Here is a 17035-nt window from a genome sequence, read left to right as displayed (position 1 = left end):
GAGTAACAGTACTGTGGCAAAAATTGGCACACTATGCCCCTTTCATGTATGGCACTGGGCCTTCGCTATTCAGACTGTTGGCACTCAACTTTTCCTGGTGGGATCCCTTTTCATACTTATCTAGGGCTAGTATGTTAGGGGATGTCTATACTTACCGGGGATCAATGCTGCAGCGATCGCTGCACCGCGGGTCGATTTAGCAGGTCTAGTGAAGACCCACTAAATCGACCACAGATCACTGTCCCGTTGACTCTGTTACTCCACCAGAACGAGAAGAGTAAGGGAAGTCAACGGGAGAGTGTCTCCCGTCGACACAGCTATTCACATAGCTGGAGTTGTGTAACTTAGGTCGACTGATCCCCATAGCGTAGATAAGGCCTTAGTCTGCTAACTAGCAGGCATCTATTAAATTGTGCAAGTTCTGAAGTATAAGAAAAGCTAATGACATTTAAGTCCATATAACCCCAATATGTGAAACAATACAAATGTAGATTGCACTATCCACACACTGAGTATGCAAGTTTCTCTGTCCACAGCTGAACTCAAGTACTTTGTATGACCTGTTTCTTCCACTTACATAGAATATCTTCACAGAGAAATGAAATCTCATATCTTAGCATCCTTTAAAGTAAGACTAATTGTTTAGCAAACTTTCTGGTAGTCTGTGCTAGATTGTGATGAATGGGTAGTGAAGAGTGGTGACAATTAAGTCTGCTAGACTTAATTCACAATTCCAGCTGCCAGTGTCACACTACTGTGAAATCCATTCGTTGCACTAAGTTAACCCTTGGAGCAGTCGTCTGAAGTTTGCACAAACTCATCCTTGTCAACCATTTGCAGTTAACGTTTGTTAAACGTCTGATAAAGCACTAAAACTAATTACCTTCTTTATTTAGAAACATGGCTTGAGAACAGACTGTTATGCCTATGCTGATTTTCTTCTAATTTAATGGGACAGTTCTGTCCATTATCCCATTAGCGATGCACTGCTAAAAGACTATAATGGGCACCACAAAGCCAAACAACTAATTGAAGTCATTACAAATTCCCAAAACAACATCAATTCTTTCTGCACTTGATTGCTGCAAAATGATCTCTTTTAAACACACACATATATCACACATTTGATCTGATCTCTGAAAGGCTGCAGAATAACCAAAAATAAGGAGATCTGGTTCCCGTCTTCTCCTCACCAAAATTGTCTCTCATTCTGTATATTTGCCAACATTCCTGAAACAAATACACAGTCTGACTCATTTCCTCACAGTGAAAACATTCATGTTGATCCTTTAAACAAGACAGCAGTAGTACAGACTTCCAGAGCATTCTGGTGTGAGAAGACATTGATATTCATGTATTGCCAAGGTAAATTTCAACCTTTTAACTCCAGATGTTTATATTGGCAAAGTCATAGCATTACAGAGGTAGTTACTAATTCAAATTTTATTTAGAAATATTCTCCTCATTTTGATTAAATGCTGCAGCACTAATGTTTAGCTGTTCTGTAGTTTCTCCCTAGATTTTCTTGAAATCCTTCCCAAACTACAAAAAAAAAAAAAAAAAAAAAACATAATAAAAGCTAAGAAGTTATAGAGTATAACAGTAAAAGATGGGCTAGCACATGGTGCCAAAAGATTAACCTTCAGCCATGTAGCATAAAATTATTAAGCAGCAGAGCAGGAATTAATTCTCTATTTCATTATTTTTATGTAGGACATTTTTATATGGAACTTAAGCTCTCCCGACACTTTAAATACCAGCATTCATATTCCTTATATAGCTGAAATTCTCTAAAATGTAACTTCAGACAAAAAGGGAAGAGTTCTTATACCTTAATTCATTTTGGTCTGTGCACCCTTTCCTCTATGTAAAAAAAACTTTCACCTTTTTCATTAAAAACAAATATACTTTGAAAAAATAGAAAAGGAAGAATAAAAGTTTGAGTAAATGTATCAAACCTTATGGCATCACAGTCTCTATAGAACAATACATGAAGAGTACCACGATAAAATCAGAGGAAAATAGATTTGTTGTCTGAGCTATAATGCTGTGGTAGAATATTCTGATACAAGAGCTCTGTGTAGATAAAGGGCACATTGCAAGTTCAGCATAATTACAGCGAACTCTGCTCCCTGCTAAACAAGTGTATATATAGTTCAGCCAGTTGAAGCACATGTGCTCACTCTCTTTTTCCAAAACAAAAACAAACAAAAAAATCCTATTTGGCATATTGCTCTAGGCTCCCTACAATTAAAGCAATGCCAGCATTTAAACAGCATTGACACACTTCAGGTGTCAACTCCTTAATAAGAAAACGGTGCCAGATGCCAGCTACCCTTCCTATCAATTTCTTGATCTACTTGTTTCATTTTTCTTGTTTTGGAATGCTGTTCAACTGTCAAGTTAAAACAATGCTTCTGCACCGTCACTGAAACCAAGGTTAAAGTGCTGCACCAGCAGCAAACATAATATAGCTACAGTTAAGTGCAATGATTAAAGGGCACAGCTGTACTACAGCTGTGATCGAAAATTCCACTGTCATAACACAGCAAGGAATCCATTTCACTAACTAAGTAAAATAACTTTTTCCACAAATATTGCTGCATCTTTTAGTGTTAACCCATGTTTACAGATCATAGACTAGGTAGAGAGAAGAAACAAAACATTTTCTGAGTTTAGGTAGAGTTTTTTGTTTTAGTTTTTAAGTCAAACTCTTTTCAATTCTGTTTAGTAAAAGAAAATTATTATATGGGAACAGACTTTAATATGGCTGTAATGGAATGTTACATGATTGGAAAAGAATTGTATTGGTATAGGTAAAAAACAACACGCATTCAACTAACTGATCAAAAAGAAGAGCAGCTTCCCTAACTGTTCAAAGAATCCCAGAACATCATTTATCAACATAGCTCCTTTGAAGCATCTCAGGTGCACAACAGCTATTTCACTTTTTCAGGACAAAACACTTTCACATAAAAATGGTGAATTTATGAAGAACCATTTGACCCTCCTCTTCAGCCATCATAAAGAAAAACAGAATACCACTCCTGGTTACCTGGTCAGTTTCTACAGCTTTACCTTGAAAAAGTAAACATCCTTATACCAACACTTCTGTACACTCAGCTGTTCAAGAAATCCATGATGTATATACACATCTGATGAACATCTGATCACTTCAGTTTACAATAGTGAACGAAAATTACAACATATTCATTGTGAAAAATATCAAATCCACGGTCAGTGAGTCTGCCATTACATCAACGTCTTTTTCTCACTCTTACCTCAATGATCTTGTCATGAATTTGCAGGCCTTCTGTCTTGTCAGCAGGTCCATTTTCCAAGATTTTTGACACATAAATTCCTTCAGGTGAAGAGTCCTCCTGATTGTTCTGTACCAGGCAATATTGAAGTTGCAAAATAAAAGACAGCCATATTAGTACAAGAAAAGAGAGAGTTCTATATTCAGCAATGCAAAATGCAAATCCATCCGAAAAATGCAGCTCTCTTTTTTATCTAGGGATTTAACTACTTGGGATTTTTAACTTAATACACAATAGGCGTTAATCAAAATGACAGCATTAATAAACTATTCCAGCATTTTTGACAAGTTAATCTATTAGGTTAGTTTAGTCTACATAAAACACAAGGTGCAATAGTAATCAGATCCTAAATAAGATATTTAAAGTGAATCTCACACTTTCTAGCAGATGTGACTAATGTATATAAAGTGGATCACGTACTAAAGAAAAAAGGAGGAACCACAGGTGTATGTCAGGAAGAAAAGACATTCTTTAACACTGCTTTTTGTATATATTTTTTCCTTAGAAAATAAAGCGGCACTATTTAGTAAGATATAGTAGTGATGGGATTCTATTGAAGTTGGTTAACCTCATAAATCCTATTTACATGGGAGACTCAGAACTTGCTCAACTGTGAAATCTGTAAAGATCAGCTATGGACAAAAGAAGAACCTTTTTCAAGTTTATCTTTACACATTTCCAAGTGAAACTCACTTAAAGTTCAAACTTACAGCTAAGAAGTTATTTACCATGTTTGGAATAATACAATAGACAGCTCTGATCACATTAAAGTTATTTTATTTTTAAACATATGATGTAATGCCAGTCCAACTCTGCTTGCCAGACTTCCAACATTTCACTTGAAATAAGTTTTAATAAATTACCAATTTATATAATGAAGTTAAAGAGGCACAGTCAACTTAGAAATCACTTTTCTGTTTGAGCTTATTTATTTAATAGGGCTTCGATTAATCACAGTTAACTCACACAATTAACTCAAAAAAATTAATCGCAATTAATCGCAGTTTTAATCATACTGTTAAACAATAGAATACCAATTGAAATTTATTAAATATTGTGGAGGTTTGTCTACATTTTCATATATACTGTATTCTGTGTTGTAATTGAAATCAAAGTGTACATTATTTTTATTACAAATATTTGCACTGTAAAAATGATAAACAAAAGGAATAGTATTATTCAATTCACCGCATACAAGTACTGTATTGCAATCTCTTTGTCGTGAAACTGCAACTTACAAATGTAGATTGTTTTTTGTTACATAATTGAACTCAAAAACAAAACAATGTAAAACTTCAGAGCCTACAAGTCCACTCAGTCCTACTTCTTGTTCAGCCAATCACTAAGACAAACAAGTTTGTTTACATTTATAGGAGATAATGCTGCCCTCTTCTTATTTACAAGGTCACCAGAAAGTGAGAACAGGCATTTGCATGGCACTTTTGTAGCCAGCATTGCAAGGTATTTACATGCCAGCTATGCTAAATATTCATATGCTCCTTCATGCTTCGGCCACCATTCCAGAGGACATGCTTCCATGCTCATTAAAAAAATAATGCATTAATTACATTTGTGACTGAACTCCTTGGGGGAGAATTTTATGTCCCCTGCTCTGCTTTGCCCGCATTCTGCCATATATTTCATGTTATAGCAGTCTCGGATGATGACCCAGCACATGTTTGTTTTAAGAACACTTTCACTGCAGATTTGACAAAACACAAAGAAGGTACCAATATGAGATTTCTAACGATAGCTACAGCACTCGCCTCAAGGTTTAAGAAACTGAAGTGCCTTCAAAAATCTGAGAGGGACAAGGTGTGCAGCCTGCTTTCAGAAGTCTTAAAAGAGCAACACTCCAATGCTGAAACTATAGAACCCGAACCACCAAAAAAGAAAATCAACCTTCCGCTGGTGGCACCTGCACTACTTTGGATTGTTATTGAGCAGAATCCGTCATCAGTATGGAAGCATGTCCTCTGGAATTGGTGGTTGACGCATGAAGGGACATGCAGTAACTCCTTGCTTAACGTTGTAGTTATGTTCCTGAAAAATGCTACTTTAAGAGAAATGATGTTAAGTGAATCCAATTTCCCCATAAGAATTAATATAAATGGGGGGGTTAGGTTCCAAGGAAATTTTTTTCACCAGACAAAAGACTATATTTTATACACACACACACACACACACACAGTATAAGTTTTAAACAAACAATTGAATATGGTACACAGCAATGATGATTGTGAAGCTTGGTTGGTGATGAAGTCAGAGGGTGAAAGAGGGTGGGTTATTTCCCAGGGAATGCCTTACTGCTAAATGATGAACTAGTACTCAGCTAACTAACCCTCAAAGGTTAACACATTGTTGTTAATGTAGCCTCACACTCTACAAGGCAGCACGAATGGAGGGAGGAGAGACAGCATGGCAGAGAGAGATAGAAACACACACCCTGTGTGTGAGAAAGTCATGTGCATTGCCCCTTTAAGTACACTGACCCCACTAAGTACACTGCCTTTTTAAGTAGATTAGCAAGTTGAGACAGCAGCTGCTGCCAGCAAGCTCCCTCCCTCCTGAGCCCTGTGGTGTTGTCCTCCCTCCCCCCCGCCTCTGTGAAGATACAGAAAGGTGGGGGGAACACCCTGACATTAGCACTCTTCTCTCCCCCACCTCTGCACAGCAAGCAGGAGCCTCCTAGGAGCAGCTCCAAGGCAGAGGGCAGGAGCAGCACATAGCAGTGGGGGGGAGGGACAGCTGAACTGCCGGCCAATTGATAGCCTGCTGGGCGGCTGCCACACAGGGAACTTAGGGGAGTGTGGAGTTGATGGAAGGCTGACAGTCCACCCTGGTTCCAAGCTCCCACCAACTAGCTCCAATGCACTGCTCTTTCTGCAAGCAGTGAACAAAGCAGTTGGCTGCCAAACAACGTTATAAGGGAGCATTGTGCAACTTTAAATGAGCATGTTCTCTAATTGATCAGCAACGTAACAACGAAACAACGTTAACCGGGATGACTTTAAGTGACGAGTTACTGTATGAACCTTTAGCACATCTGACACACAAATATCTTGCAATGCCGGCTACAACAGTGCCATAAGAACGCCTGTTCTCACTTTCAGGTGACATTGTAAACCAGATGCAGGCAGCATTATCTCCTGCAAATGTAAACAAATGTGTTTGTCTGAACGATTGGCTGAACAAGAAGTAGGACTCAGTGGACATGCAGGCTCTAAAATTTTACATTGTTTTAATTTTGAATGCAGGGTTTTTTTATATAATTCTACATTCATAAGTTCAACTTTCATGGTAAAGAGACTGCACTACAGTACTTGTATTAGGTGAATTGAAAAATACTATTTCTTTTGGTTTTTTATAGTGCAAATATTTGTAATCAAAAATAAAAAGTGAGCACTGTACACTTTGTATTCTGTGTTGTAATTGAAATCAGTATATTTGAAAATATAGAAAACATCCAAAATATTTAAATAAATGGTATTCTATTATTGTTTAACAGTGCAATAAGCGATTAATCATGACTAAAAAAAATAATTTTACGATTAATCATATTTTTTTAATAGCTTGACAGCCCTATTATTTAATGTTACAAACAACAAAAATGTCTGAAAGCCTATTTTCCCAGTTTGTTTTATTTTGTAGATTTTTTACAGCACTTTGTATGTTGTCAGTTAGGCCCTGACCAATGGGACTATTCATGTATATAAGTGTTCGCAGGATTGGGTCCTTTGTGTGGGTCTTTCTTACAGCAAAACCACAATCAAGATTACACCCCACTGTGCTATGTGCTGTACAAATATACAGTTACTGTCCTGAAGAGCTTTCATTCTGACTAGATTTCAAGTCGACAGTATTGCTCTAAATTAAGTGCTGGTAAATCAACATCTGCTGCCTACTCCCTCGATTTTTCATACCTCACATCCTAAAATGAGGTCCAAAAATGAACAGGTCCAAAAATGTTTCAAAATGGTCTAATGTAAACAAATAGACTTCTACTGAGGGTCCCCCTCGGATACAAAAAAATATAACTTTACTAATATAAATATACTTTTACTCATAAAATTGCACCTTATTCAATGACTTTTTATAAAGTAAGGTACTACCTGATGAGAGTAAGGGGATGAATCTGGTACAGCCTAAATAGACAATATAGGTACATGACATACAGAATCCTTTTGCAGTCTTTGCCACCTGGATTCAGCATTCATGGGGCGAGAGTTTGTGCTTCAGTTCTAAAAGGGGAAGCAAAGAGCTCGCAGTCCAAGATGGTAGGAGGGGGCTAAAATGGCTTTAAACTACCTTTATGCCCTCCCAATCCTGAGCTGCTCTCAGGATGGCTGGACACACACACACACACACACCCTTCCCCCAGACATAATTTAGCCAGCGCTGCGGATCTAAGTTACTAGAGCCTCCTTGGGCTGCACAGCTGCCCAGAAACCCAGTATCTGACACGCTCCTGCTGCCCCCAATATACTCCTATGGCAGGGCTTGTGATGGGGTCCATGGAGGACAGCCTGAGGCTGTCTCCACAGTGCCGGCAACAGAATTCTCCCACCACTAGAACCAGGAGCCCGCAGCCTCAAAAGTCCAGAGCAGGAGTGAAGTTCTCACTTATAGTCTTATTAGCATACCACATCATCTTCTCCTTTAAAAAACATACAACCCACACATAGCCCTCTGAAATAACTTCTTTTCTGCTAAGATAAATCATAACGAGGTTGTTATGGGTTTGGTTTTGTTTTTTCAGGTGAGAGAAGGAAGAAAAAAAAACAGTGAAAAAAAACTTTCTACTGTTTTATGAAACACAACACACATAAAATGTAAGTATATTTATCCCTCAGACACAGAAAGGCACAGGTTATCCAAAAGGAAAAGTTTGCAATTCTGTAAGTAGAACATAATTTTGTCCTCAAAAATCTGTCGCTTGCAGGACCAATCAGCATTCTGTTTCACTTCATTAAACCAAGTTTCATGCAATGCACATTTTCCTTGAATAACCTGAAAAAAATGATTTCCTGCACTTTGAGATGAGCACACACCCTTTCTATCTTGTTACTAAACAATTCTTGACACAATGTTTACATTTTTATATTAGATAATAGTATTTGTTCAGTGTTTCCTTTTCCAGTCTTAAGACACACTTACTTCAATAAAAGATTTGTGGCGCACCACAGCCCCACGCTAAAATCATCATAACAAAACTTACTTTTCATTATAAATTTGAGCTTGCCTTGATATGCAGAATCGCTTAATACCAGCAGGAAATGTTGACAGTGCAACTCAGAGCTCTTGCTCCACTGATCTCATATGCTCTCTTTGCTTGTTTTTTATGTAATTCAGGTTTGAAAAAACTTTCACTGGTACGTTGTTGAAAATGGCAACAAAATGGAGATTACCGTGTATTCATCTGCCAATGTCAACCAGAATGAGTCCACAGGCATATTGCCAAACTTAATTTTAAAAGAGTGGTCCATCCTTAATTCAACAAGTTGCTCTTGAGTCATTATTGTAAGATTCTTAGCACTTTCCATTGCAGAGGAAATTCAAGGATCCCAGACCCAGTCGAAATCTTCTATTTAGGTTGAAGGAAAATATAGGCTGAATTTTTCTTCCAGACTTTTCAAATGCTCAGAAAAGGCATTGACCAAAATACTACCAATGGGATCTGCAGTGCTTTCCAGGGTGAACATTTCTATTGTGCCTTTTGCTACTTTTTTCACATCAGAGGGCTAACTTAGATCTAAACTCATGCAAGTTTATCCATGCAAGAGACAAGATCCTCATTTCTACCTTGCATTTTCCTGTTCAGTTCATTAAGGTGATGAAATATATCAGCCAAGTAGGCAAGTTTTGCACACCGTGCCACATCAGCGATTAGGTCCATGTGTGTGGATTCCTCCAAAGCTATCTTTTTTCACATAGAAATTTGTGAAAAAATTTCTCTCTGAGCTCATACAAACATGAGAAAACTTTTCCATGGAAAAGCCAGCGTATTTCTATGTGAAAAAATAAATTCTGGTTTTCTGCTCCCATTTCCTCACACAACAACGAGAAAAGGCAACATTTTAAGGACGGTGATTTTATTAAGTTCACGATCTTTACTGCTCCATCTAACACTGAAGAAAGTTTTTCTGGCAGCTTTTTGGCCATGACAGCTTCATGGTGCAGGAAACAGTGGGTCACCAGCACATCTGGATTTTGTTCTTTGACCTTGCTTACAAACCTCTTGTCTTTTCAGTCATGGAGGCAGTTCCGTCTGTGCAAACACTAAGACAATTTTTCCAGTGCAATTCTCCCTCCTCAAGGCAGGTCATTGTCACCCTGAAGATTTCCTCTCCAGTCGTGTGACCTGGCAGTTGTCTGCAAAATAAAACATTTTCTTTTATACTATCTCCATAAACATACCTGACATTAGCCAAGAGTTCAGTGTGATTACTGATATCTGTTGAGTCAGCAAGCCACAATGCAAATTTTCCACTTGATTTGATTTTTCTCAGAGCACAGTCTCAATGTCAGCTGAGATCATCAATGTGGCGACTTATATTATATGAAAGGGGAACTTTTGCGATTTCATTGACTGCATTTTCACCTAATGTTACTGTCATCATTTCTTTGCATGTTGGTAAAATTAGTATTTCTACAACTGTATAACGGCTTTTTCACCTTCGCTACAAGTAGCGAAGTAGCTTGCTTCCAGTGGTTTATCAGAAACTGCTACAGTTTTTCATCATTTGCACTTGTTTTTCAGTTTGATCCTTCAAACGCTCAAAAAAATATTTTCCCCTATTGACAAGGGACGGATGTTTCTTGTAAGGTGTCATCACTTGGCATGACTGCATGGCTTGAGCGTTTCTCCCCACACACACAACACTGTCAAAGACAGCAAGATGGTTCAGCTGTAAATGAAAATCCAAATTGCAAATAACTCTCACCGTAGCGTTGGCTCACCACTTTGACTTTCTTATGTTCATGTTCAGCTTCATGTGATGGTGCTAGATTCTCTTTTCTTCAAATATTCGTCCGTTTACAAGTCTTCAAATCAAAATTTAGCACTGTTACTTAACAGTTGATAAGAAAACACAGCTACCATGTGACACCACACAATGAGCAAAGCAAGGTCATTTGAGCGTAGCATGTGTAATGTCTGTCTCACATGCATACATCCGAAGAGCAATAGCACAAAATGCAAATTAAAATAAATGAGATTTTTTTTTTCCTCCGCACAAGTGACTTTTCCAAAATTCTGTGACACACCTGGTCGTGCTGTGGCACGCTGGTTGGGAAACGCTGATCTATTTTAATTATTGTAGTCCATTCAATCCCTGTTTCTTAGGATTTTCTTCAGCTTCAGGCATGTTGGGTCAGTTCTGTCTCACATTGATATTTGGTAGCCACTAACACAAATCACCTATTTGTAGTATTTACATATACTATAGTTAGAATGAGAGGGGAAAAAACTAAGTTCAATACTGAAGACTGAAAAGTAATATGAAGTAGTCAGCTTTATACAGACCCAAGTTATATGATGCCCTGCCTACCTTCTAGAAGTTTCTACCTAACAATTCACAACTCCACCAACTTCCATCTCTTCAACAATCAATGGCAGTTGCTTCTGCACAAAAATCACATCCTTTCCCCAATCAGCAATAACCTCCCCATTACAGACAGTGCTATAACTTACTTATTTTTTCTTAATAGGCATAATAAGAACCTTGATTGTTTTCATCACTTCCCTTTGAACTTCTTAGAAAAATTTAAGGTTTCATTCACAGATTGAAACTAGACCCTCAATATGTTACTATTTAAAAAATGTTCAATATATGTTATGTGCACGTGAATACTTCAGTGATCTAGAAGTTCAAAAAATGAAATCCCAAGAAAACCCAGGAAATCAAACAAACACAGCGTTGCTTTCTTCATGCAAAAATCGAAGTTCTTCCACAGCCCTAAATTGTAGAAGTCACATTGCAATCCAAAATAAAGATTTTATGGATTTCATTTACCAGGACTATGAAAAGGTGTTATACATTGCAATGTAAGTATTATAATATGCATGTCCTCTAGAGTCCTGGACTTTCATCCTTTCCCTTAAGAAATCTTACAAGCTCATACTTTGGAACTCTTTATAAAATGCATATGACACCTGCAGAACTTCATATTTACCCAGAAGTCCTAGCAGTAAAATTCTGCAGAGCAGGCCCTGTACTTCTTGGGCTTTGGTGCTAATGGGAGCAGACTCCTTGGCATCACTAAATATAGCTAGAAAAGAAGGAGAAGACATGCAAACCAAACATACACACTCCCTGCCCCCAATATTTTGTTGCTAAAAGAGCAGTAGCAGGTTACAGCTTTACAACTTCAAAAAAAACAAACAAACAAACAAACAAACAAAAAAACCCTCTGATCAGTACATAGTAACTAACTAAACACTATGAAACATCTTTAATTAACTATCAATTTTTTCAGTTTAGCGAGTTTCTTTACCATTTAATACATTATTATATAAGAAACGGGTATTAATATTTTAGGATTTTTTTTTAAAAAAGTCTTTCCAAATCTAAGCTAGTTATTAATGCTAGAAGTCTGATTTAAGATACAAGAAGGTGGAAAATATATATTTGAATGCATACACTAGCATTGTATTTTGTTTTGACTATGATGCAGGTAGTGCAGCTACAGAATAAGATTTTGATCTTTCACTTTAATGAAAATAATCAAGTATTTTTTCACAGAATTACAGGTGCTTGATTCTGCAACATTGACTCATTTGAATAGTCCCACTGATTTCAACTGGGCAACTTGCATAAGTACAGATGACTCACATGAATTCAGACTACAGACAGTTCCCAGGTTTGTTCTAAAAGTATTATGGACCCAATCATTAGAGTTGTGGGTACTCTATGCTTCGTAGGACTGGGTCCTAAAAATAGTTAAAACTAATGATTTAAAAAAAAAAAAAAAACACAGATCTTAAATCTGCAGGCCAAATTCTGTACCCATTTTCAGCTAGTACAGATCCATGGTGTGACTGAAAGCAGAAGCTGGCCCCAGCTATTTGTTTTTATTACTAATAATAGCCACATGATAATAAAAAAGTATCTATGTACTTTAAAAAAAAAAGGAGAAACTATATTTACTTTGGTGATTACCTGATTGGGTCGTCCTCCTACAATATTGAATCCCAAAGTATCATTTTCTCTTTGTAGCATGATGGTTAATGGCTTAGATTCTCCTCCCTAAGAAAAAAGGGGTGAAATGCTAATTTAAAAAATGTTACATGAAAAGGAATACTTCAAGGGAATGTATCAATGTTCTATAGCTTTTCACTGTGGAAAATGCAACACAAACAAGCTGAATGGAAAACTCTGATTTAAAATGGTGCTACATACTTATAAATGACACAGGAGTTTACACGATGGAAAAAACAAATACCACTGAAATGTAACAGGTACTTTGAAGAGCCCAAGGACCTGATTTTCATAGGTGCTGAGCACACAAAACTTTAAGTTAGTGGATCTGGGAGTGCTCAGCATCTCTTGAAATAAGGCCCCAAATGTTTGTGTACCTTTAAAACAAATCCCTGTATATACTAATTACATTAGATATTAAGCTTATGAGGTGAAATCCTGCCCTAGTGAAGTCAATAGGAGTTTTCTCATTGATTTCAATGGAGCCAGGATTTCACCCATATCTCTGCCTCTTATTTCCAGCTCCAAAAGCTGGTTCTATACAGATTCCACAGCAATTCAAAGGGGGGGGGGGGGGAGGGGAGGAGAGAGACACACCTTTTTTTCTCTTCACAGCAAAGTAAAGCAAATAAGCTAGAAAACACACACACAAAAATCCTAGATGTGATTTTATAAGTCACACAATAAAAAATAGTGAAGAAACCAAAGTTAAAAAATAATATATGAAAAAACCTACTTCCTTAGGTAAAAATGGTTAAATAATTTTCTAAACCATACAAAGAAAACAAAAAAGATTATCACAGGCCTTTCTGTGCATAATAATTTAATTTATTTTGAATTTTCACCTATAAGAGCAGTTGTATTTCAGGAGACACAATCCCTACAGAAAATTTTTATTCAGCCTGTACTGAGTAAAGTAAGATTGTGTTTTGTCATTCTCTATACATTGGTAAATTTAAGCAATTTTGACAAGTAAAGAAAATGTACATTTTAAAATATTCAGAATATAATAATGAATGTGGATGCACTCTGATATCCAAACAGATTTTTATTAACTGTGGCAGTGAAGTTTTATATTGCAGCATGATACATTTTAAATTAATGAGGAACATTTTTTTACTTTGTTGATGGTTTTTCTTCCAAATGAGCGTTTTATGAATTTTCCTTGTCTTTTGCAACATATTTCTCTGAGGCAGTACATACAGCAGCACCTACTGGTAGTGACAAGAAATGATAGATATTGAATCATTACACAAGAGGACTGCCTTCATGTCAATGTGCCAACTTCCTTTTAAAATGTCCTTTTTAAAATCCTGTTCTTTCTCACCTCCTCCCCACATATTACTATTTTTCTTGCGTACTGGGCACTTCACTGCAATCATTGCTGGCTCTCTTCATTCCATCTCGTCATATCTTCCCAGAAGTGAAGCAGATATATGAGCATATCTTCTAAAGCCAACACCCCAACCCCATGGATTAGCCACCAGGAGGAAGTAGAAAAAAAAATTAAGTATTCAAGTTCCTAAAACACTAAGTATATTATTTCCAATAAGCCTTGAATTTATCATCTTAATCCTGGACATAAAAATTCTGAGAACTTGAATCAGTGCCCCAAATGTGAGTCTCTTTTATAGCAGTTTGAAGTTCAGCATATCATACTAGTTCAGAAGCCGACCAGACTACGCAAATCTTTTCCACTGGATTTTGCTTCAAAAGAGTCAATAAAGATTTTGGAAGAAAAGTCTCTTGAGTGGCGCTTAAGTTCTATTAAATCACTTCTCACCATGGTTGCAACCAACAATGTCAGACTCTGCACAGCAATCCTTCAGACGGGAATTAAAGCTTTACAGAACAAACCCTTTAGCATGTTAAGCCATCTCACCAGTAAAATGTGTCTGTTTATTCAATCAAAAGCAGGCAATTCAATAAGCAATGCCATCTGATTTGGCAAAGGGCTGAAGCAGTAGTGCTGGTCTCTAATGTCAAAACTGCCAATCATTATGCCCTTCTCCAAAACTAAAGACATTTCTGTGTCCCTGCAGAACTGTTCCTAAACTATAAACTATTCTAATGTTTTTAAACAACAAACTGTTTCCCAAGGTACTTCTTAATAATGTAATTATAAGAAAAAAAATCTGTTAGCTCCATATTTATCTAAAACTGGAACCCCATCTAAAGAAAAAACAGTACCAGCATTAATAAGGTCACACCCAGCTGGATGAATTGTGGTCTGATCTGGACACCCTGCGCTGGAAGATTTGCATTCAAATTTGTTTATTGTCAGCTAAGTTGAAGCCCTTTCCTCTCACTTGTGTTTCCCTCTCACTCCAGACAAACCTGACATGAGATCCTCATCCAAACTGAGTCACTGGGAACTACCAGAGGCTGCTGGTGTGCAACCCTTAGAGCCGCCAGATTCTTAAACTACAAAAGGAGACATGAAACACGTAACCTAAAAAGACTCATGTAATGTATGACTGCACTTTAGGCTCTTCGTTTGCACTCTTAAAGAAAATGAGAGAGCCAGAAAGAATCTGCTGAAACTGCTTTCACAGCTCTTGAAAGATGACGAGTTTTCCAGGCTGAATGAATGGGGGGATGAAATGTAAAAGTTTGATTTACATCACTTTAACTGTTTCCGGAGTTTTCAAGCATCGGCACAACAAGAGAGAGCTAGGTTTTAGGTTGCTGAGAGTGGCACTAACCTGCCATGTGTTAACTGACTGCCTCTCTGCCTTTGGGGGTTTTCTAGGGGACCGCACCAAACTACAGGGGCTGAAAGTGCAATCCCATGTCCAGGTGCAGTGTCGTGGGCAGAGGCTACAGTGTGTGTCAGCTCGATTTGTATTTGCCAAAAGCGACCACACAAGTAGGGATGGACTAAATGCTACAAAGGGTCCAGTCTCTGCTCGGGTAGGTCTGCTGACTGCAGCAGAGTTTGGCTTGCAGAGAATCTGGTCCCAAGTCGATAGGGTCGTTGGCAGTATCGCCCATGAGCTGATAGCATAGGGGCTGGAACTAGGGGTGCTCCTGCACCCCATGGCTTGAAGTGGCTTCCATCACATACAGGGTTGACAGTTTGGTTCAATGGCTCTCAGTACCCCAACTATGCAAATTGTTCCAGCGTCCCTGTCTGCTAGGCACCCTCCAAGGAGCAACCTTGGCATAGAGGAGATCACAGTGTAAAGACAGGCAGCCGGGTCACCCCACACCAAACAGCGGGCTGAGGGGAAGGGGGCTGCCCACTTCAGAGCCCGCCAGGCTGGGCTCCTGCGGCCCCAGCCCGCTCACTGCTTCACTCACCTTGCAGGGGTGGCTGCCGGCCAGGTTCCTGGTGATGCTGCTGATGTGGCTCATGTACTGGTTGAACTTCACCTGGTACCTGAGCGCCGTGAGCTGCACCTCGCTCTGCAGCGCCGCGAGCTGAGCCAGCAGCGACTTCTCCCTCTTGCTCCACTTCAGGGCCTGTCGCTTCAGCTCCTGCTCCAGGCTGGCCCTCTGGCTTTGCAGGCTGCTGGTCTGGCTGCGCAGCGCCCGCAGGCAGCAGTGCCCCCCGCCCGGCGGCGCGCCCCCCGCCAGGTCCCGCTGCAGGAGCACCAAGCCGCAGCCCTGCTGGCAGATGCCGGCCGGGCGGTGCTCGCAGCTCTCCCGCATGTGCGCGTCCACGTCCTTGAGGCTGAGCACCTCCGGGCAGCCCTTGTGGCGGCACCGGGCCGGGCTGTAGTCGCACATCTCGACGTGGGCGGCCAGCTGGTGGAGCCGCACGGTCCGGCCGCAGCCCCGCGGGCTGTAGTCGCACTTGATCTCCAGCTTCTGGATGAGGCTCCGGAGCGGCAGCACCTGGTGCAGCTCCTTGGCCGAGATGGGCTGGCACTGCAGGGGGCACAGGCGCCGCTGCACCGCCCAGGGCAGCAGGCAGCCGGCGCAGAAGACGTGCCCGCACGGCGTGGACAGCGGCTCCTCCAGCACCTTGCTGCACAGTTTGCACTTGAGATCCAGGTCCACGGGCTCGGCAAAGCGATCCAGGTCAAAGCCCATGGCTGGCGGGGGGGCAGAGCGGGCTGGGAGCACAGCGGGGGGAGCAACTTTCCAGGGGCGGCGGCGGCTGCTGCTGCTGCTTCTCCTGCCAGCCCGGCTGCTGATGCAGGCAGCGCAGCTCGAACTTCCAAGGAAGGGGGTGGGGGGGGAGATGGAGAGGGGCAGGGCAGCGCAGAGTTTGTTTGGTTTGAAGTTTTCAGCTGCTCACCATGTCCCCTGACCCTCCCGTATTAACTCTAATAGGAGCTACAGCCCAATACCGCCCACCACCACTGCCCTTTCGTTGCATCCCTCCTAGAAGGGAAATGCAGCAGGACGAGGAGGGAAGAAGCTGAGATCTGCCAGCCTCAGACTCACGCCTGCAGAATGAGGGGAAAGCAACCACGCCAGCTCCCTTCCCTGTGCAGGAGGAGAGCCAGGAAAAGGGGTGGGGGGGATATGCACAAAAAGGGCAGAAGGGAGCTGCTGGCATGCCAG

General features: G+C 39.9%; 1 protein-coding gene and 1 long non-coding RNA gene across 3 annotated transcripts in view; one reads left to right on the top strand and one right to left on the bottom strand.

The window, feature by feature from the left end:
* Positions 1-16697, bottom strand: part of PDZRN4 (PDZ domain containing ring finger 4) — a 368942-nt gene extending 352245 nt beyond the window's left edge. The window contains exons 1-3 of one of the 2 annotated variants that reach the window (XM_054024438.1): positions 15824-16697; positions 12482-12568; positions 3282-3389 (exon numbers count right to left, since the gene is read on the bottom strand). In XM_054024438.1, the coding sequence (XP_053880413.1) occupies positions 3282-3389; positions 12482-12568; positions 15824-16558 (930 nt within the window). In that variant the 5' untranslated portion in view covers positions 16559-16697. The remainder of the gene's footprint in view (positions 1-3281; positions 3390-12481; positions 12569-15823) is intronic. The other variant, XM_054024447.1, reaches the window with a different exon arrangement.
* On the top strand, positions 8095-15055 carry LOC128835095 (uncharacterized). The gene is made up of 3 exons (XR_008444572.1): positions 8095-8152; positions 12065-12182; positions 14852-15055. It is a non-coding gene; the product is annotated as an uncharacterized LOC128835095 (long non-coding RNA).
* Positions 16698-17035: the final 338 nt, after the last annotated feature.

Source organism: Malaclemys terrapin, chromosome 1 (genome assembly GCF_027887155.1).
Source record: "Malaclemys terrapin pileata isolate rMalTer1 chromosome 1, rMalTer1.hap1, whole genome shotgun sequence".
Classification (NCBI taxonomy): Eukaryota; Metazoa; Chordata; order Testudines; family Emydidae; genus Malaclemys; species Malaclemys terrapin.
The sequence above is the reverse complement of the archived record's forward strand: the minus strand, read 5'-3'. Positions and strand labels throughout refer to the sequence as shown.